Raw genomic sequence first — 20,377 nt, 5'->3', positions numbered from 1 at the left:
CCCCTCTGCCTCCTCCTTCCCACACGGACTGAGAACAGAGGGCTGCAGCAACAGAGCAGCAACAAAGTGTCAAGGGAGGGGGCTCCTTCATTACAGAAATCACAGCCTGAATTTCACTCTGGACAGTAATTCAAACAGCATCTTCCTTCCTACTGGGTAACTCAACAGAACACTATCATGAAAGCTAGCAGTATTTTCATCATACGAAAAAAACTCAAAAAAATCCAGATGCTTAAAGAGCTGTAATCAAGATTTCACATGATACAATGTAGAATTAAGTTATTTACAAACAGATTCATACCCAGTTCTGGATGGGGATAAGTACTAAATTATCCTCTACAAAACCTACTCATAAAAGCTTCATGGGGGACAGCACTGTTGGAACTCCAGGTCCTAACATCACCAGTCCAGAGCTACTGTAGAGGAGCGAGATAACCACTTCGTAATCACGATTGCACTATTCAGCAACACAGTGCAACTGGTGTATGTCCTCCAGCAGCGATTTCAGGGAGCAAGCTAGTGCCTGACCTCCCCGTGTCACCATCAGGAAATACAGCACCGTAATGTTCAAGCAACAAATGCTCGCGCAAATGAGGGGAGGATGGTCCTTGAGTCATGCTGCTGTTTATAAGATACTGCATAGTTATTTCATGGGTTTGATATTTCAGTATAACATCACAGAAGCAGTACTAACAAGCCCCTGATAATATAAAACAAAACGATTTAGAACATTCTTCCTAAGCCGTGTCCCTCTTTCATGTAGCAATTATGCGTACACAGAAAGGACAGCTTTCCTGACGCTCAGATGTAGAGCCTGCAACAAATATGAACCGTGTATGATACCAGATGAATTGTAGTAAGTACATATGCATAAACATACTTACTTATAGAAACAAAAGCATCAAAATCATACATCATCAAAACTTCAGTAAGGTTTTTTATCATCTTGGGAAACCAATCAGTATTTTTAAATCAAAACATTAATTATTCATTATTTTTCTTTAGCTAATGTGTTTTTACATTCTTTATTCCATTCTCCAGCCATATTTCAGATTGCTGAAGGAATATTTAAAGTATTATCAAGATCACTCACACTTGGAATAACAAATCAAACAAGCTTATCTCCAAATGCCTTTACAGCTCTATAAGACCTTTTCAGTCATTTAAACAACCTACAAGTCAATATTACCTTACCATACACCTTCATTTTGAGAAGTTCCTTAAATAACATCATTCTGTGATTCAAAAGCAACGACATTTGCACTTAAAACATACAAACACCTGCTGTTAGAAGACCAGAAAAGTTACACAAAACTACGTAATAAAGAAACTTAATACAGTTGACTGGGATTGTCTTTTTGAACATCATGATTTTTTGGGGGCCCATATCTGATGGATTTGGAGAATTCTCAAATTCTGTCATCTTTACAAGATGACATGTACTACTATGCAAGAGACAGTAATTTACTGTCAGAATTAAAACTATACCTGCTCCTACCCAATTACCTTGAAAAGAAAGTGAACAGAGACGAACCTCAACAAGATCAGCTCTTTGTTGTGGAGGAAAGCAGCAGAGGAGCTATTTAATACAAGGATACAAAGACGATCCGGACTTCTGATGTCTAGGTTTCACATAGCTTGTTTAGCAAGGTATGGGTAAGTTACAGTAAGTCCAGCAAGGTTCACTAGACATTTTTGCAGCACTCTGATCAGAATATAGTACTCATTATGCAGGACATCTGGATATTCCTATTTCACTTTGCATGTTAAAGCTTCCTTGCGTACAATTCTGCAAAAGTACTGTGCAAGCCACACCCAGATCCATTCAGGTAGGCGTTCACCCACTGTGAACTGTGGAGAGGCACCGGGAGATGGGAGAAGAGAAAAAGAAACAAGCAAGGGACAGATTACGATATATTCCATTGAAGTAAACAAACAGTTTCTCAAATTACCAGTAAAGCAAGGAAAAACCTGCTTGAACATCAGCAACTAAGCCTTAAATTCAACCCCCGGAAGTAAATATATTTAGCCATTTTGGAAGTAGCGCACACAGCTGAACAGTTAGGTTCTGCAAAAAAATCCTAAAGTGGTTTGTTCAAGTACGCAACAGTGATACTGTCCACCTCCTTTAATTGCCACTTCTTGACAGACTCCTTCCCATCTCTTTATTCCTTTTGGACTAATCCCCACTTCTTCAGTTCCTTCTACTTGACCTAATGCTATAGAAAGCCATGAGGCAGGACACATGAGATGTGACCAATGCTCATAAAATCACTTTGAAGCCCACAGTCTGCCCCCCAAAATGAAAACCTAACGTACAGAGGACCTGCTTCCAGGTAGCTTAGGATAAAAATGTGGGCTTTTTTTTCTGCTATTATTCCGTCCTCCCTACCCACTCTTCCCCAAAGTAGAAATACGCTCAATAAATTAAGATTGTAAAAAGCTACTTCTGTTCATAGAAGACAGTGAAATGCTTGCCCAGTCAGCAACACCCCAAGTGAAATGAGATACTCTGTGCTTTTGAATAAAAAGTTGTCTCTTTCCCATTTTTGCTGCACACTTCAAGTGGGAATTGGATTCACACTCTAATTCTGAAAGCAAGCATGACCGAGCATAATTTTCTACTGCAGAATCAGTGAGAAAATATGACACAACGCCTTTAAGTCCTACAATATATATGGTACTTTTTCAGAATACGGGCATAGTTTTCATTCGGGCTCCTAACAAAGTAAACAGCTTATTTACTTCTATTGACAAACACGAAATAGTTTAATGAATTCTGTTACCTTTATTGCATGCTTCCAGTAACCAGCAGTCCTTGTGGATAACCCAAGAGTAGAAATAGCATGACTTGCATATTCTTCAGCAGAAGGAAAAAAGAAAGATCTCTTTGATGTAGCGCTGCCGCACGCTACCTTTTTTGTAGCAATTACGGATGGAGTTAAACTCTGAACAAAAATTCCTTTTGAGGCATACTCATAATGTAGTGCTCTACTGAAATAGTCCAAGTAGGTCTAGAAAGACAAAAGAGACATCATTTTTTTTTTTTTTTTTTTAAAATAATCAAGTCTCAGGTCAGAGTTTTATTAAAATTAAATGTGGCACCAACCACTTCAAACACCTTACACTGCTAATGCACAAAGAGGCTTAGGATGCTACAGCAGCTTGTTCCCACTCCTGTGCCAATGTAAATGCACAGAGGCCAGGCTTTAAACTGGATTGCTGATCTAGGATTTGGATTAATGATGACAGCTAAAGGGAAGAAACTTGGGTACACTTGGTTTTGTTCTTTTTCATTCAGGTGTTTTAATTGTTTTAGTTCAGAGTGCAGTTCTACATACACTTAGCATAACCAAGGGGGGAAATATTCTGCAACAGAAACAGGAATCTTAAGCCAGTTTCCACACTGAAGAAAATCTGCAAGGAGTTTTATACCTTGGGGTAATAAGAGCTGGTTTTGCTTCAGGCAAAAGGAAGTACTCCCAAGAGCTACCCCAGGAGTAAGGCTGCACAGGGGTTAGGCTACAGCAGAGGGCAGTCATCGGCAGCTGGGAGCAATAACCGCTTGTGTTTAGACACCAGATCGAGACAGGATCCTTCTACAATCTCAGTTGCTTTTGTGGATTCAGCAGCAAGTCGTCCAGCGTAAATCCACATCCCCACATATATTCATACTTCCAGCATCACCCAGCTGCCCCATCCTATTCATTATTGACTGGATCTCCTCAGGAAGAATAATTATGGGGGTGAAAGTTCTTTTCACTTCTCCCCAAATACGGTACAGACAATGTGTAAGAAGCCTTCTGCCCCTTGGTGTTAGGTGAAGCAGTGGCTTCATCTGGCCACAGCCCTTGTCACAGTGGTGGCTTACGCACCAGCATAGCCCCTCTTGCTACCAAACACTAGTGTGTAAGTAGCTTGAGATATGTCTGCACAGTTCAGCTGAAGGATATATGAAATTCCTGACCCTTTCAATGGGTCACAGAACAGCCACTTTACTTTGCGCATCATTCCTCTGAGGAAGATAACAGTTCTCCTAGAACTACTGTTATGCCACAGTTCACACGTAATCCAAATAGCATGGACTTTGGTTCAAAGCCCAGTATTGGTGAGAATAAAGAGTTTACTGCATAATACACGTAACATTCACCTCTAATATTTGAACAAATCCCTAGAAAACTTTCATTTTGATATCCTTGCTGAATGTGTTTACAACCAACCAACCTATGATGCATCTACTTGTCGGTGCACACCACTAAACATCATACCCCAACTTACTTTAGAGGCTCCGTACATCGTCAACATTGGTGTTGGCTGACAACAGGATGCAGAAGAAACATTCACAATTGCCCCTTTCTTCTTCTCTACCATGCCTGGCAGGACAATATGTATCATCATGTTAGCAGAAGCAATATTTACGTTGATCATGTCCCACAGCATATCCTCAGACAGGTTGGTAAAATAGTCCGGGTAGGGATAAAATATTCCTACACTATTCACCAAAATCCCAATTTCTCTGTCTTTCAGAGCCTCCTTAATGGCTGGGTAAGGCTCACGCCCCTTGCTGAAGTCAGCTACTATGAAATCTGTTTCCACTTTATAGGTTTCAGATATGCTTCTAGATACAGCCTTCAGCTTCTCTTTGTTTCGGCTGATTAAGATGATGTTGACACCACGCTTTGCCAGTTCTTCAGCATATGCCTTCCCGATACCATCTGTGCTACCTGCAATAGAAAATAAAAAACCAAGGTGAAAATCAGAGCAGCCCCAGCCTTCTATTTTGACAGTTTTTTCAATTACAGCTTTATTCCCTTCCCTGAAGATCACGTAGCACTGCATATGCTGATCTCAAAGCCACGTTATTAAAGACAACGTTGTCAGTATCAATCTTCTGCAATTCCCCCATACAAGTTTTATATTTTCTATGACAACAACAGAGATCTTAGAGTAGAACCTTAATGAAAGGTGAGGGTGTCAGAGGTACGTGACTTAAATCTTGTTGAAGAACTTGAGCACACATGAAAAGCCCATAGCAAAAAAAAAGGATCTTGTCTGCATCTCTGTCTATGCTTGGATATGTTTGGGGTGTACCTTGCATTTTTTAGAAGAAAATTGCTCCGTGATTCTTTCCCAGAAGTCAGTCACCCCACTGAGCTTGCCCATCTCCTGCAGAACTGAATTTAGTAAGGCACTGAATGACTGTCACTGCTCAAGCAGATTAACTTGCAACCTGAGATAACACAAGCCCCAGCTCGTGACACAAATCTCACCCAGCAATACAAGCTAGCACGTTTTACAATACCGGCACAGTGTGTTATACAAACATAAGCAAATATACTGCTCAGTCTCTTACCAGTGACCACGGCCCATTTTCCATACTGCTTGACAAGGTCAATCTCACCGGCCAGCTTTGGCATTAAATGCAACCTAAACACGCTGTAAGTGTCAAACGCAAGCGAGACACACTTCCTGACTGCATACCAAGCTCCGACTATAGCCAGGGCCTCCACGTAAGAGTTGCAGGAACGACTGATCTCTCTGTACAAGAGGCAGAAACGATCCACTGCAGCCATGATGATCACAAGCCTGGAAAAAAAATAAGAGACATGGGCAATTACAACTGCTTCTTGGGCCACGTAAACTTTTCAGACTGAATGGACAACCTTTGAGATTCAGCACGTTACAGTCTGAGCACCATTTTGATGCAGAAAAGCCACGAGTCAGCTTGCTAAAATTTGGGTATCACCTGCCATTGTCCTCACTGGTTTAGCTACTGTTTAGCCCTTGATCAAGGATTTAGCTGCTACTCAGTTACACTGCAATGACACCGATCAATGATACTGTAAATAAAACAATTCAAGCAGATCGGGGAAGCTCAACACGTAAAAACTAATTTTGGAAGATTAAGATCCACCTACAAAAGAGGCAAAGGCGACCAGAAGGAGAGAGCTGAGCACACGAGAAACAGAGATTATGGTTTAAAAATCCTTGAGCCACGGGTTAATGTCACACCGCACACCGGCTTGCAGCACAAAGCTTGCTGTGCCTCACAAGGTTTTTACTAGCGAATATTTTTTTAAAACAAGCACAAAACCGAGCCGCCGCCTCCCCGGCAGCACCCGATCCACAGCCGGAGCCGGCAGCTTACCGCCACCTGCCTCAGGGCATTACACACCGCCCTGCCCTCGCCCTGCCCGACCGGGCGCTTCGGGCCGCAGGCCTCACCCCTCCCGGGGGGGATAACGGGCTCCCGGCGCGCCTTTGCCGACGACCCCAGCGACAAGCGGGCCTGGCTCGGCACCTCGGCCCCTCGCTCGGCCCCGGCCCCGCCGGACCCTGCCCGGGGCAGAACAGAGGGAAACCAACCCCCCCAGAACCCCGCGCAGAGCCGGCGCCCCGAGGGGCTGCTACCCGCCCGGAGCGTCGCACCCGCGGCCGCGGGGCCGGGCCAGGCCGGGCCCTCCGGTACCGCCGCGCTCCCCTCGCGCGCCGCCTCCTGCGCCGCTCCGCGGGGCCGCCGGGAGCGGCCGCGGGGCCTTGTGGGCCTGCGTCCGGCGTCGCCATGGCGACAACGGCCGTTGGGGCGGCTGGGGCGGGGAGCGCGGCGGCCGGCGCCTCGGCGGGAGCGGCGTCGCGGTCGGGGCCGCCCCGTCCCGTCCCTCGCGGTTTACTCTCCTGCTGCCTTGGAGGTACCGCGGCGAAGCCAGAAGGGGCCGTCAACCGCGTGAGCCGGGGCCCGGGTCAGGTAAAGGGAGCTGGCGGTTTAACGAGAGACGCAGCATTGTGCTCTAGGCCACCGGTCTCGTCCAGAGAGCTCCCGGGCTCCAGCAGCGAGGAGAGCAGGGCTGAAACCTACCAGCGTCCGTACTCCTTGTGAGGAGGCTAAAACTCCCCTCGCCGGGAGCCCACCTGGCTCGCAGGCGTTCACCAGAGCAGGCCGTGCCTTTTGGTACTTCCATCGTGACTTGACCCAGGTTATCATGCAAGCTTGATAATTTACTCATATGATCTTTTTATCTGGTTTAACAGGTTCTACTGAAGCCTTTACACATTTTGTCTGGAAGTTGGATTGTAAGTCAAATACCAGCTTGGCTGACCTAAATCACATATCTTAAAATGCAATCACAAAACGGGGACTCGGACAAGGGCCTTGGAGGTGAGGTTTCTGCGCAAGAGGTGTCAGGAGAGTCTGTGAATGACCCCAGTAACACAGCCACCCAAACAGAAAATGAAGGCAGTTCTGTCAACACAGGTGAGCCCTTCCAGCTGGCTCGCAAAGGTGAATTCAGGGAACTTCAGTAATCATAAAGCCTAGAAATCAAGTCTATCATTACTCATCTGGATGCAATATGAGTTTATTCTTTCTCCCACTGAAGTCACTGAAATTGTTGCCATAACTGAGGCTTACTCAATTGCTATCTTCTTGTGCTTTTTTTTCCCCCCTGTTTCTTTAGTTTTCTTCTACCTGGAGAGATACCTTTTCCTGTGTTGCAATCATACACCTAGCCTGACCTCTAACAGTTTTAATTACAATCATATTTAAATGAGCGGGTACAATCATCTTTTTTGCACTGTCTCTTTTTAAGTGTGTGGACTACAAGTGCAACCAGAAGGTGCAGAGCAAGAATCTGAAGAGAACAATATTGAAAATGCAATGAATCAAACGCAGTCTAAAGACAGCTTGAATGAGTATAGCACTGGAGACACCTTCCAAAGAGCGCAAAAGGGTAAATTTGTAGAAGAGATAGACTAACAAACAGTGCTTGAGATGACTCAGATATGCCATCAGTGTAGTCTCTTTACATACAAAGTTAGCAGTCTTGGTAAACTCATATTATTGTTAATTAAATGTAATATATAGTAGCTGTCTAAGACTGTAAGAACATTGATGCCAGTACTTTGTCACTGTATGTTATTATAATCTTAAGACTACTGGGTACTACCTGACTTCCAGATGTTAAAAACCAAACCCACAAATTTCAACAATTTATTTTGCTATTACTTATTTTACTACTTGGCTTTCTAAAGAAGTCAAGTTTCCTTTCACTAAAAATGTCAGCAAAAATCTTGGTTAGAACAATTCTTTTCTGGAAATTCATATTCAAGTGCTCTTCAATATTTCTCTAAAGTCATTGCCAACATGACACTTTTTCCCCACTCACGCTGTTAAACTGCAACTTGCTTTCTTACTTACAAAGATGTTAAAGCTCAAGAGAAAACCATCAACTGCATGTCCAGAGCAGATCAACAGAATGAACAAAAATCAGATGGTGATCACAAATCGGTAACCAGCTCATTCAGTCAAAAGACAGAAGAAAAGAGGGGCTGTGTAAGGTAATACATTGTTTGTGGATGGTTTTTACTTAAATCTTGGCATCATTGAAGTCAATGGGAGTTTTGCTATTCTACACATTAATCTTAATTCAGGAGAACAATTTTGAAGATGAATTTGAGAATAATCGATAAATCAGGAATCGGTGATATTTCCAGCCAGTGTACAGCTTTTTCGTTATGGCCACAGTAGCAAACTACATTCTACCTACATGATGTAGTCTGTTTAATGGATCTGGAGAAAACTGCAAACTCTTGTGGGAATCACTTGGCAGTAGATTTGATGATTTCTCAGCATTAATTCCGACAATGCATTACATTAATTCATCACAATGTAAATATTACAGTTGTCAAGATAGTTTTTAGCAGGGGAAGTCCAGAGGTACCTCAGATGGTTAACAATAAGACACATCTCCTTTGTAAGCTCTGGCTCTAATTTTGGTCCAGCCTAAACCAGCATACACTGCAATGGCTGTTCATCAATAGTTGTGAAATGAAATTATTCCTGTGTTATAGCTGATTAAGCACATTGTAAGGAAATAATAAAATGAAACCCCATATTTGGTACTATTTAATAACATTGTTGAAAGTGGGGTCATGTGGGCTAGTTATGGAGTGATCTATAAGGAACAATGAAGATTTACCCTCCGTTCCTGTACCTGCTTACACATTGGTGAAACTTCCCTGTTTATGTTGCTGCTAACTTTAACATAGCTCTTCTATTAGAGTCAATTTTTCAGTCCTCTAAAGTCAAGGAAAAGACTCTCACTGAGTTATCAGGAGGTAGATTGGACTGTACTTACATAGAAAACTTCATTATCCCAGGCTAATCAGCCTGGCACACTTCAGAATAAAGTTCTTATGAAGAATGATGGCAGAGAGCAATAACTGCACGTAAGATAATTAGTGTTTTGAAGGAACACGTTTTATGATCCTATAAATTGCCTGAGGATGCTAATAATTAGATTAAAAGCTACTATTAATAGCACAATGAAAAACAATGGGATATACTGCAAGTAGCTAGCATACAGTAAAGTACCTGGTCTGACAATACAAGAAAACAGTACATATTTGAAGATTTTGCTCAAAGTTTATAAATTTTTCATTCCTTCAGGGATTTATGTCAGGCACATTTGGCTTACAGGGCAGTTACAGGCTGACAATCGTATTTTATATTGCCTCAGGAGCTCAACTGACTAGTTGACTGTATTAGTTTGGTTCCTCAGCAATATTGAGATTTTTAGTGTAGTAAGTAAATAAATCTAAAAGCAAATTCATTATGAAAGGTTTAACTTCACTGCCTTTGCTCAAGTTCTTTTGTTATTTTGAAAATATCTTTCTGCCAAGAAAATCTGTTACAAGCTTTAGTCCTAACAAATACTTATGAACACAAATGCAAAGTTCAATTTGTTAATATGGAATTTAGAAGTATAAAATAATTTTGGACCATTTAACATTGTACTTCTGCAATATGTCTTTAACTGAGGAATGTCTACGAGAAGTTTTATTTTGGAATTTTATTTTACCGAATCTAATCTTTATAAACAGGAACATATAAATATTTTCTGCTTTGGAATGTTTTTGCTAGGTGTTTTCCTGATGGATTCCCAAGTTTCTTGTCTATAATGTTACTAAATTTTTTGTAGCCCTGGACACCTTGCCTCCAAAGACAGTGTCTTGTCGCTCTTCGCAAAGTCCCTGATCAGGAACTACCAATCCCTACCCACTTTCCTATGTACTCTCTTTTTTTTTTAGCAGAAGAGCCACTCTTCAAACAGGTAGAAATGGAAAGCCACTCTAAAAAACCTACTGCTTTTTTATTTTGAGTATAGTCTTGAAAGCTGTAGCCATTTATCTTGCATAAAAGAACTATTAATTGTGTTGCGTTGAAATCTGTTAAAACCCCAGAGATTTCAGAATGTGCACTGAAATGCATTTTTTGTTTTGCTTCTGCTTCCCATTATTATTTTAGAATGACAAAAAAGATTCTGCGAGACATTTGTAAACAGCACAAATTATACTGGACCCCATACTTAAATGATACGCTTTACTTGCATTATAAAGGTAAGACGTGGACGTGACTGTTTAGATTTATTATCTATGTAGCATTTTAGCAGGGAATCTAGTTTATGGCTCACTGAAGTAAAGTATCTAATAATTCTTTTAAATTAGAAACATAATTTTATATAATAATGAAATTGTGAAACAAAATAAGTCAATGTGAAGGTAGAAAAGTGAACTGATTATAGACCTAATTCACTTTGTAGAGTCATTCAAAGGAGCAATAGGAATCAAAGGAAGCTTCCCCCCCCCCCAAAAAAAAACCAACCTAGTAGCCTCTGAGAAATGTCTTAAAATACTGGTCTGGGTTGCATTCAGAAGGAAATATATATATTTATTCTTAAATATGTTTGTATAGAGAAGCTGTTTCCCAGCTTTGGGGACTTTTTTACTGCCAAATAAAAATGATCAGGAAGAAAATGGACAGTAAAGTCTTGCTGCATGTTCTCAAATACTACTGAAAGAAAAAGAAGTTGCTAGAATGAACGTGGATCATCCTCTTGTGATCTTGGAGCAGGTTTTTGCATGATATGGTTAGCTGGTTCAGGTTAGCCTAAGAATTGTTTATAAATAGGACATGCTAAATCTACCTTCTACATTTGGCCTTATTTTTGCTTTTTTCTCAATACATATTATTTTAGCATCTAAAGGCCTGCACGAGATATAGACCAGAACAGGTACCTATATGCTTTTGCCCTTATGGGCCAGGTAGCGTACCATTAATTCAGTGGAAATATTGGCAGCAACTTGTGTACAAGTGTGCTCACAGGCTGTTTCAGCAGCACTGGTTTGATGAAATTTACTCTTCCAAAGACTTGTTTTCAGCCAATGCAATTTCAGTTTGAAACATCTTTTTTTTCTGCAGGATTTGACCGCCTGGAGAATCTTGAAGAGTATACTGGATTGAAGTGTTTATGGCTGGAATGCAATGTCTTAACAAAAATCGAGAATTTGGAGGCTCTGACGGAGTTGCGTTGCCTCTACCTGCAAATCAATTTAATTACCAAAATTGAAAACCTTGAACACTTACAAAAGCTGGATTCCCTCAATATCAGCAACAACTATGTCAAGACCATTGAGAATCTCTGTAAGAACTGTTGGTGCAACATGTTTTAACCTACAACAAGCCCGTATTCCTAAGCTTTGACTAAGCTAAGCTATTTTTAGTGGCACTAGTTTCCAGAGTTTTTTTTTTCATGGTAAAATTTAGCACAATATCCCATACCAAAGTCCACAAGGCTTCTACTGAAGAGTCAAACCTATGTATTTTGTAATTTAAGTAGATGAGAAGACAGAAAAGACATAGTAATTCCTTTCACGTGGGTACCTAGGACAATTAAGTAGTTTCTCCTCACTGCTTAATACCATCTCAGTACTTATCTGTGTTGCAGACAGGCTGACAATCCAGTTTGCACCGTTTAAGTTACAGTTAAGATGTGTTTTGGCAGTTGAAGACATGATTACCAAATCTTTTCTGTCTGTTAAAGGATTTATTCCATTTTCAGCAGAAAATAAAAAAGAATACCTTATTATTTGTGTACATTGGGAGTAATTTGAAACACAAACACTTGCTTTTGTATAACTGATTAGTTTGAAACATGAATTAAAAACAATCACCATCCTAAAACCAAATAACGATTTTTCCCAGGGTGAAGAAAGCAGCTTTGGAGGCCTAGCCAAAAAGTGCATATAGCAGAATAACAAATGTAGAAAAAAGCTCCCCACAATTCAATAGAAACAATTATTTTGACAATGCAGTTTCTACTTGCTCCAGAAAACCCTCCACGAAGCAATGACTCTTACCTTGCCTCTCGTTGTACTGTTCTTGTCTGACAGCTTGCCTGAAAGTCCTGCACACTCTGCAGATTGCTCACAATAAGTTACAAACAGTGGAAGACATACAGCACCTGCAAGAATGCCCAAGTATTTCTGTTCTTGACCTTTCCCACAACAATCTAAGTGATCCAAGTATTATCACTGTTCTGGAGACCATGCCGAATTTGGTAAGCCGAATATAGCTGAGGGTTTGTATCCTGTGTGTGGGTGAACCCCATTAAATGGTTTTGTCAAGCAGTCCATTGCACAATAGGTTGTGGTCCAAAAGAAATATTATTAAACATTGTTTGTATTTTGTAGGTTACCTGTAACACCCAGGACGTTTTATTCACTTCTTGGTTTTGAAATGATAGAGAAAGTACATATCCAGATTGGGATTTTTTTGCTACTCAACTTTTAAAAATTGTTTCCCTTGTTTTTCTAGCATGTGCTCAATCTGATGGGAAACCAAGTGATAAAGAAAATTGCTAATTATAGAAAAACACTCACTGTTCGACTAAAGGTACTAACATATCTGGATGACAGACCAGTTTTCCCAAAGGACAGGTAAGAAAGAGAGCCATCTTCTTTACACAGCAATAAAGCTCAAATGCTAGTGATCATTCATCCATTTTTTTGTCAATATTGTCACGGAAGGAAAGGAAGACTGACCGGTATAATTTATTGAGGGTGGGTGACTGAGTACAAGAGTATTATACTATGGAATTCTACATCTAACATACCTAGAAAAAACCATGTATTTTTTTCACAAGAGAATTAACTCTTGAACAGCATTGCTTTACACCAAGTCTGCAGACCAGAGGCAAATCCCGATTTCAACAGAAACCGAACAGGTGTCTGGAAAAGCAGAGCCAAGATCAGCACTCCTGGCAGAGCTCTGGTGGTGTAATCACCAGCATTTGGATATCTTTGTTTCTTTTGTTGCAGTTCCATGTACAAATAAGATAGAGGTGCATCCCTGTTGCGTAGGGATTGTCATTGTTGTATGCTTTTTTCTCTTGCAGCTATTTTATGCTGTTGCAAGCTATTTTAAATTTCTCTTTCATTATAAAAATGGTCTTTTATAGCTATATTAGCGTGAACTTTTGTGTTTTCATTAGAGCCTGTGCAGAAGCCTGGGCTGTTGGAGGTCTTGAAGCTGAGAAAGCAGAAAGGGAAAAATGGGAAACCAGAGAAAGAAAAAAAATCCAAGATAGCATTGATGCTTTAGCAGCAATCAGACGAAACGCAGAGGAAAAGAAAAGACAAAAGTATATGGAAGAAAGAGATGCAAGGGCAAAATGTGGCAATGGAGGTGCAACAGACATCCTAGAAGGTTTGTGGCTACTGTTTTGGAAGATGTCTGTGCTTCAATTTGAATGTTTAAAGTAAATTAATAGTTCCCAAATGTCCAGAAGCAGGCTGATGCAATTTTTGGAATATGTTTATGAATCTTCTTTTCCCATACTAAATACTTCTATACATACTACTAATACATTAATCTTGGTGCATCTTAGATTAACCAGAACGAATATAAGCAATCATCACCTTCCTCACTGCTGATAAAGCAAAAAAAACCCCAACAAACCACTTTCTGTCCCAGCACTTCAAGCTGTTGTGCTCTTCACCAGAGCAACCAGGTGCTAGTCAGGGCAGTAATGGTCCAGCAGGCATTCACGGGTGGAGGCAGGCAATTACACCCCAAGAGCGATATTTCCCCAAGATGCAGAATAGGGCTGGCTTCAGTAGGCATGTGGGCTCTGGTAAGAGCCAGTGACAGCTGCCTCACCAGTCCCCATCCAGGCACCTCTCCACTGCTGCGTTCACTAAGATCTTCAGCCTAGAGCCTACAGCAGTGCTAATACAGGCAGTAAGAGGAAGGACTTTAATGGTTTGCTTCACTTACTGCCCTTTTTCATGCTACAAGTTCTCCTGTCACATTATTCAAGGAGGCATATGTTTATGACCAGTAACAGGTCTCAACTTAACGTTTCTAGAGAAGTGTGCATGTTTTAGGACAAACAGGACTGAAGCCAAATAAGAAGGCAGTACTGCAGTGCAGAGGAGTGTTTATCTATCTGATACGGTTTTGGGTTTCACAGGCTTCAAAATCAAACACGGTTGACTAACAAGTAAAACTTTTTCTGCAAGCAGGTAGAGGATAAACTCAGCATTTGTCACTGATCCATCAAAATGCTCATGCATATATTTAAATATGTAGTCACTTGTGAGTCTTTTCAAAGTTAACTACAGATCCCAGACAATTATTTACTATAGTGTTTACTCCAGATGAGTTTTTTGCTGGGGAACTGTATTTGCCAGGCAGTTGAGACAGGAAAACTCAGAGCATTGCTGCAGTCTTGGGAGGACTACTGATCCACAAATAGCTGCTCAAACAAAGTAGGAGCTTTTGATGCATATTTTAGGCCAAACTATTAGACCTTGTAGTGAAGTTTGGATATTTAGAATGAGTAATTGTAGATTAACTCAGCAGTTTTAATGAACTTGTTTCTTCTGTAGGAGCACCTGCAAATTCAGATGGTAGTGATGGAAATTCTAATACATCAGAGACTTCAAATATTTCGGAAGAGGAAGAAACTCAAGAGAAGACTGAAAAATTTAGAAATGAAAGTTTTGATGCTCATGATGAAGTGATAACACCTCTACCAAATAGGGGAGATAACACAGATTTCACATCTGGAAATACTCCTGCTACAATTCAAGAGGACGCACAAGAATCAAACTCTTACGAACACTCAAACTTCAATAAGACAACAGACGGTAATGTACACAGCGAAGAACCAAACCAAACTGAGGATGCAGAGACGATGAGCCAAGCTCTATCTTAGTGTAGCACTGCCTCTGTCGTGATTCAAACCAACTGCTTCACAGATAAGAACATCCCATTAGATTTCTACAGTGACTAGTTGAAAATCAAGTAATACTGGATAAAATGTTCTTTAAATACAACAAACAAAAAAAATTCCGAGGGCTCAACCTGCAACTTCTGCTACATAAAGGTGGAATTCCACTTCTCATATGTGCCAGGTTTGGCAACAGGACAGGAGAGCTTGCAGGCTTCCCTTGCTCCCACAAACTGTGCAGTCTGCCAGCAAAAGCAGGACATCACTCTAGAGGTGGTTTTGTGCCTTCACACATGGAAGAATGCTTTTGTAGATTTGTGGAATATGTTATTGCAAAATGCAAATATTAATTTATACAATATAAGGGAGACCAAGAATACGGTGGAAAGACAAAGCGTGGGATTCAGCTGTCAGTTCTGCAGTGGTAGTCAGGTCCCCAGCAGTCTGGTTTCGTGGTGATTGCTGTTCCAATATAGAAAGTCTTTTATTCAGTTAGTTCCCTGCAAATGACTATTGTTTATTCTTTAGATTTACCAAGAGAGAAGGCAACTACTGAAAAGGCCATGCTTCCTGAACTGGATGAATATGCTGAAATGGAACAAATCAAACCGGAGACAGCAGAGAAACTTCATCTTGATGTATGTATTGGATTCATATTTTGGGAAGTTCAGATTTGGGTGTTGTCTGCACCCAAATTTATTCTTGTAACATCCTAGCTAATAAAACTATATGGCCAGGTTTCTAAGAAAGGTCTACTATTAGGAAAAGTAAAAGGAAAGAAAGAAAAAAAAAAACCCAAAAGTAAAGTTGTAGGGGTATTCATTCTCTCCAGTGTGGCATGCATAAAGAATTTACCACCACTTCCAAAGTTTATTTTGTGCTTTAGCCATAAATCACCTGAAGCTGACCTTCTGTCTCCATGATTTCTCTGGAGAAGTTAACAAGGGCTCTCATTTAAAAAACAGAAATCACAAAAAAAGAATCTAGTGGATACATGTGTCCTCTTAGGCAAAACTCAAATGAAATATGCAGTTGAAAATGTGAACTGTTGCAGAAAAAGCATAAGGAAGAAATAGCCACCCACATACTGCAACTGTTAGCTAGCAGTATTAGATACTATAAATTAATTCTCAAAATAAAACTTTTAGGTATATTTCCAAGAAAAGCAGAATGTGCATTATTCAGGTACGTAGTAAGCGATTGACATTTGTAATACGGTCTTCTATTATTTAAGATTTCTATCTGACAATGCAAACATTTAAACATGTTTAACCCCATTTAACCATGAGGAGGACATGGATACCGCTGAAAAATACAATCTCACTTCAAAGGAGAACTATTCAATATGTCTGAATTATGACACTGCTGCTAAACTGAGTGTCAGATTATGACGTAACTAGCGATAACAAACTTCTGAGATTATGATTTCCCAGAGCACTTAATATACTCTTTGATCCCTTTACTGCCACTGTTAACTAAATTCTTACTGGAATGTTTTAGAAAAGTCTGCTATATCTTTCCTGTGCTCTTAATTTCCCAGGAAAAAATTCCATCCTGTTATCGAAGGGCTCAACTCACTGCTTCAGTAGAGGGCTTACTGCTGCATCCTCCTGCTTGGCTATTTTTAATAACAGGTTTAACAAAGATAGTGGAGAGAACTGGCAGCAATTCCAAGTATATACAATATTATTTTTATAAGCAGATCTTGCCAGGTCTGAAATCAAAGCTTTAAATAAACAGCAATACTGTAGGTACCCACAACGTGAAGATCTCATAGATTCAGCATTTGTTTTTTCCTTGGTGTTATATGGCACCATAGCACGCTCCTTTGCATAAACTTTAATGCAGTATAAAAGGCACTCTTCAGCATATATGCATGGAATTTCTTGTGACACATAAAAAGTGTGACTATTCTAATTCTACAGAAGAAAAACCAAACCCAAATCACATACTAATACACATTTCAGTGGTCTATGCTACATTGTTCTCCAACTGATGTTTAGTTATGGAAAGGGTTTCTCACAACAACCCCCAATACTTACGCCGTTGCAGATTTTCCAGAGACTTAGCTGACATAGCAGGGAATGGCTGTGAAGATTCCGGTGGTGAGAAGCTCTGGAGCAGCACCGTCATCTTTATTCATATCCTGGAGTCAGTAGATGGTCTCAGTAGTAATGTAAGGGAGAAGAGTGGAGGAGGATTTGTAATGCTGTGGTTATGACATCCCTCTGTCAAGCAGAAACAAGCCCCTGTTGTTGCACATGCCTTGGTGGTGGTTGAACTACATTCTGTGTACCTAAACCAGGATAACTTTTCGTAAGCGATTTTGGTTTGGTCTGCAAATGCACCCTGCTCATTGAAACAAGACTAACAGCTATGTCACTTCCCTATTGACATCCAACTCCACCTGCTAACATTAGTCTCAGATCTTAATTTGTACACATCTAATGCTATTCTTACGAAACTGTGTGACTTCAGGACACGCTGCACTAGCTACAACCATATCAGGAAACCGAAATTTCCTTTGTTGATTTTAATTCTCTAATAGTCTTCAATACACAAGACAGTACAGATTAGACGTTCCTAATGCTACCATGCCAAGCAGCTTGCTACAAAATCATTAAGCTCTAAAAACATCTGAAAACAAAAGGAGATGCTTTTACCAGTATCGACCTGCACTAAAAAAAATGGCAAAAAAGGTATTACTTTCTACCTGTGATTTTTATGCCCACCGTCTATTTTTGCAGTTGTCTTAGATAATATTTTCTAATGGAAAGCTGAAATAATTGGACCCATCTGAGGAAAACCAGTTCTCAGCAAGTTTCCTGTTCTATATCCTTAATTATGAGGCATTCACAGTAAAACATTGTTTTATTAGATGCATTTAGGTTAACAGCATTTACTGATAAACAGTTTCAGGTAGACTACACATCTTAATTTGGCTCTTACCTCTTACCTGCAGTTGAGATTAAGTCCGTTGAATAGATAAGAAACAGCTAATAGACATAAATCACGTTTGCTTTTAAAATCCTGTTAATGCCTCGCTGTTTATCTTTTTATCTTCTTCTTTTCCATAATCATACCGTATAGTAGAAAATAGCATTCAGTCTGACATTAAGGTTATTGCCTTCCCATCTGCTGTTTCTAGAGACAGATGAATTTTCCTTTTCCCACATGTGCTTAATAGAGAAAACTGTCATCTCGGAGAAGATGACAGTGCCGTGTTCCTGGCTGTGGCCTCTTACCCTGAAAAGCATTGCTCTGAAGAAGATTCTCAATGAGACAGAGATGTCATATTTTATTGGCTACAGTAGCTTTTCCCACTGATTAATGATCTTCTGATTCTCCTCAGGAACTGCCTGATTTAGAAGATATAGATGTAAATGAATTTCCCCCAAAAGAGGAAATCTTTGTTCAAAAGGTAAGATTCTTATTAATTGCAGTGATGAAGCTTCCCTAAACACATTTACAAATGCTTTGCAAAATGAGGATAATCTAAGTTGTGAAATGCTGTTTTGGGAGATGCAATCAGTTATGCCTTTATAAACTAAAACAGAAGTTTCAGCAGATCTTCTCTGTCCACTTGTAAATATTTTTCTAATCTGATTTTTTATATTATTGTGTTGCAAATATAGGAGAATGAAAAACTAAGATCAAGTAATGCAACAGTTAAATAAGATTAATTTCTTAGTAGCATGTAGTATTTTAATGAAGATTACTCTTAAAATATACTTTAGCAGTATTAATATGCTGCAAAGGACTGAAAAGATAGAACAAATAGCCTGCTACTGAATAAAATCAGGCTTTTCAACTGAAAACACAGAGAGATTGCAACTCCTCTGCTCCACTGCAGGCTGATCAGATACAAGGCAGTTCATGCCCACATTAGCCTTGTGCTATGCTCAACCTGATCTTCTAGGCAAGAGCCTATAAACAGAAACAGGAGAGCAAAAAGAAAAAGAAAACAGCAAAGATGAAAGGCACAGCTCTGATTCTCGTGCTGATGTTGACTCATGCTTGCCTTGCTGGAGACAGAGGCTGATACAGTACATGTTTGTACAAGTCCCGCCAAGATAATTCAAACTTTTCCTACTGTCAGTGTAAGGCATGGAATGGATTTGCTCTTTTGGTCACAGACTCATGGCAGTCTTGCAAAATGTCTTGGGCAACAAAGCCTCCAATTAAAAGAAGATAAAGGGAAGGGAACAAAGAGGATTATTGAAGGAGTACATGTTGGCAGCTCTCACGCTTTGAAGTGCGTTCAGTTCTTAACCAAAGTCGGATGAAGATATTAGTCAGGTCCTTCTGTTTGGAGGTAGAGTAATAGAACTGAGCCCACACATTGCTGAATTGCTGAAATGGGTCATCTTTTTATGAACTGTTAATAGTTTTGGTCAGTTCATTGCTAATGCCTGAGAGTTAACCCAAGATTCATTCACAAAGAAGCAGAGCTCTGGGTATGAAGCACATGTTCCGTACATTTTGGGAGAACAGCACACCAAAGCTGACAGCTGTTAGGTGAATCCAAGAGATATTCACCCATCTTTTAGCTTTTACATCTAGAGTAATATATTTTCAATTACATTTTCCACCTTTACAGCAGGAATATTACCCAAAGATTGAAATAATTTCTGAAACGACAAATGACAGCGATTCTGCATTGGAAGAAAACAATAAAAACATGTTGGAGAATTCAACAGGAGAAGAAGTTCCAACAGCAATTTTTTCAAATGTGTGTAAGATACCTAAAGAGCATGAAAAGGAGCACTTAAGACCCCTCATTAAAAGCTTCTTTACAGAGCCTGCTAATTCAGAGAGCTATCTGGAGATCAAAGATAAACAATCAACCCTCTCGAAACCCTTGATACAAGAGGTTATCACTGAGCCCAAGGATAATCTGCTGTTGTCACCAGTCTGCAATCGACCAGATGACCCAAGCCCATGGGAAGAAGATGGTAAAATTGCAGTTACTTGCCCAAGTAAGATTACAGTGACATAATTAATCGCAGAGAAAGAGATGGATGGCACATACACCCTAAAAGTAAGGATTTGTGCAGCTCTTGTTGACAAAATAAATTTTCAATCCACTGTTAGTTAACAATCACCTCTTCCTTTTATTTATGCGGGAATCCTAATAAATTAGGAATTAAAATGTTGGCTTCTCTTTTTCTACACAGAAGTTCCTGCTGAGTTTTATTTAGATGGTTTAAAAAAAACGGGCTCTACATTTCTTTTTCCAGTGTTAAAGACCACCAGTGAGTTTCTTTTGCCTTTTGCCTTCATGCTTTTAACAGGGCCTGGCAGTG

The 20,377-nt window shown here is 40.1% G+C and overlaps 2 protein-coding genes across 4 annotated transcripts; one reads left to right on the top strand and one right to left on the bottom strand.

Annotated features, from left to right (window-relative positions):
- Positions 1-223: 223 nt before the first annotated feature.
- On the bottom strand, positions 224-6,504 carry HSDL1 (hydroxysteroid dehydrogenase like 1). Of its 2 annotated transcripts, none has more exons than XM_068411024.1 (5): positions 6,430-6,504; positions 5,354-5,586; positions 4,279-4,724; positions 2,787-3,014; positions 224-1,851 (listed from the first exon to the last, which is right to left on the bottom strand). In XM_068411024.1, exons 2-5 carry the CDS (start codon positions 5,571-5,573, stop codon positions 1,750-1,752), a joined length of 996 nt encoding a protein of 331 aa, XP_068267125.1. In that variant the 5' UTR covers positions 5,574-5,586; positions 6,430-6,504; the 3' UTR covers positions 224-1,749. The 2 variants fall into 2 exon arrangements, with proteins under 2 accessions (XP_068267125.1, XP_068267126.1); XM_068411025.1 differs by lacking the exon at positions 6,430-6,504 and adding an exon at positions 6,149-6,408.
- A 102-nt stretch (positions 6,505-6,606) lies between these two features.
- Positions 6,607-20,172, top strand: DNAAF1 (dynein axonemal assembly factor 1). 2 transcript variants are annotated; one of them, XM_068411493.1, is made up of 13 exons: positions 6,607-6,745; positions 7,030-7,252; positions 7,587-7,727; positions 8,199-8,334; positions 10,304-10,395; positions 11,258-11,479; positions 12,229-12,395; positions 12,653-12,774; positions 13,329-13,543; positions 14,728-14,988; positions 15,600-15,709; positions 18,424-18,492; positions 19,672-20,172. In XM_068411493.1, exons 2-13 carry the CDS (start codon positions 7,117-7,119, stop codon positions 20,068-20,070), a joined length of 2,070 nt encoding a protein of 689 aa, XP_068267594.1. In that variant the 5' UTR covers positions 6,607-6,745; positions 7,030-7,116; the 3' UTR covers positions 20,071-20,172. The 2 variants fall into 2 exon arrangements, with proteins under 2 accessions (XP_068267594.1, XP_068267595.1); XM_068411494.1 differs by lacking the exons at positions 6,607-6,745; positions 7,030-7,252; positions 7,587-7,727 and adding an exon at positions 6,919-6,974.
- The last annotated feature ends 205 nt before the right edge of the window (positions 20,173-20,377 follow it).

The sequence above is a fragment of the Nyctibius grandis genome, chromosome 12, assembly GCF_013368605.1.
Source record: "Nyctibius grandis isolate bNycGra1 chromosome 12, bNycGra1.pri, whole genome shotgun sequence".
Lineage (NCBI taxonomy): Eukaryota > Metazoa > Chordata > Aves > Nyctibiiformes > Nyctibiidae > Nyctibius > Nyctibius grandis.
This window is presented reverse-complemented; position numbering and strand designations above follow the sequence as displayed.

Excerpts from the sequence above, each read along its gene's own strand:
- DNAAF1 (XM_068411493.1), top strand. The coding sequence starts at position 7,117 with ATGCAATCACAAAACGGGGACTCGGACAAGGGCCTTGGAGGTGAGGTT. Across the intron at positions 12,775-13,328 it reads CCAGTTTTCCCAAAGGACAG|AGCCTGTGCAGAAGCCTGGG; the intron begins GTAAGAAAGAGA and ends TGTTTTCATTAG. Across the intron at positions 14,989-15,599 it reads CTTCAATAAGACAACAGACG|ATTTACCAAGAGAGAAGGCA; the intron begins GTAATGTACACA and ends TTTATTCTTTAG.
- HSDL1 (XM_068411024.1), bottom strand. The coding sequence starts at position 5,573 with ATGGCTGCAGTGGATCGTTTCTGCCTCTTGTACAGAGAGATCAGTCGT. Across the intron at positions 4,725-5,353 it reads AAAATGGGCCGTGGTCACTG|GTAGCACAGATGGTATCGGG; the intron begins GTAAGAGACTGA and ends TTTCTATTGCAG. Across the intron at positions 3,015-4,278 it reads CGATGTACGGAGCCTCTAAA|ACCTACTTGGACTATTTCAG; the intron begins GTAAGTTGGGGT and ends TTGTCTTTCTAG.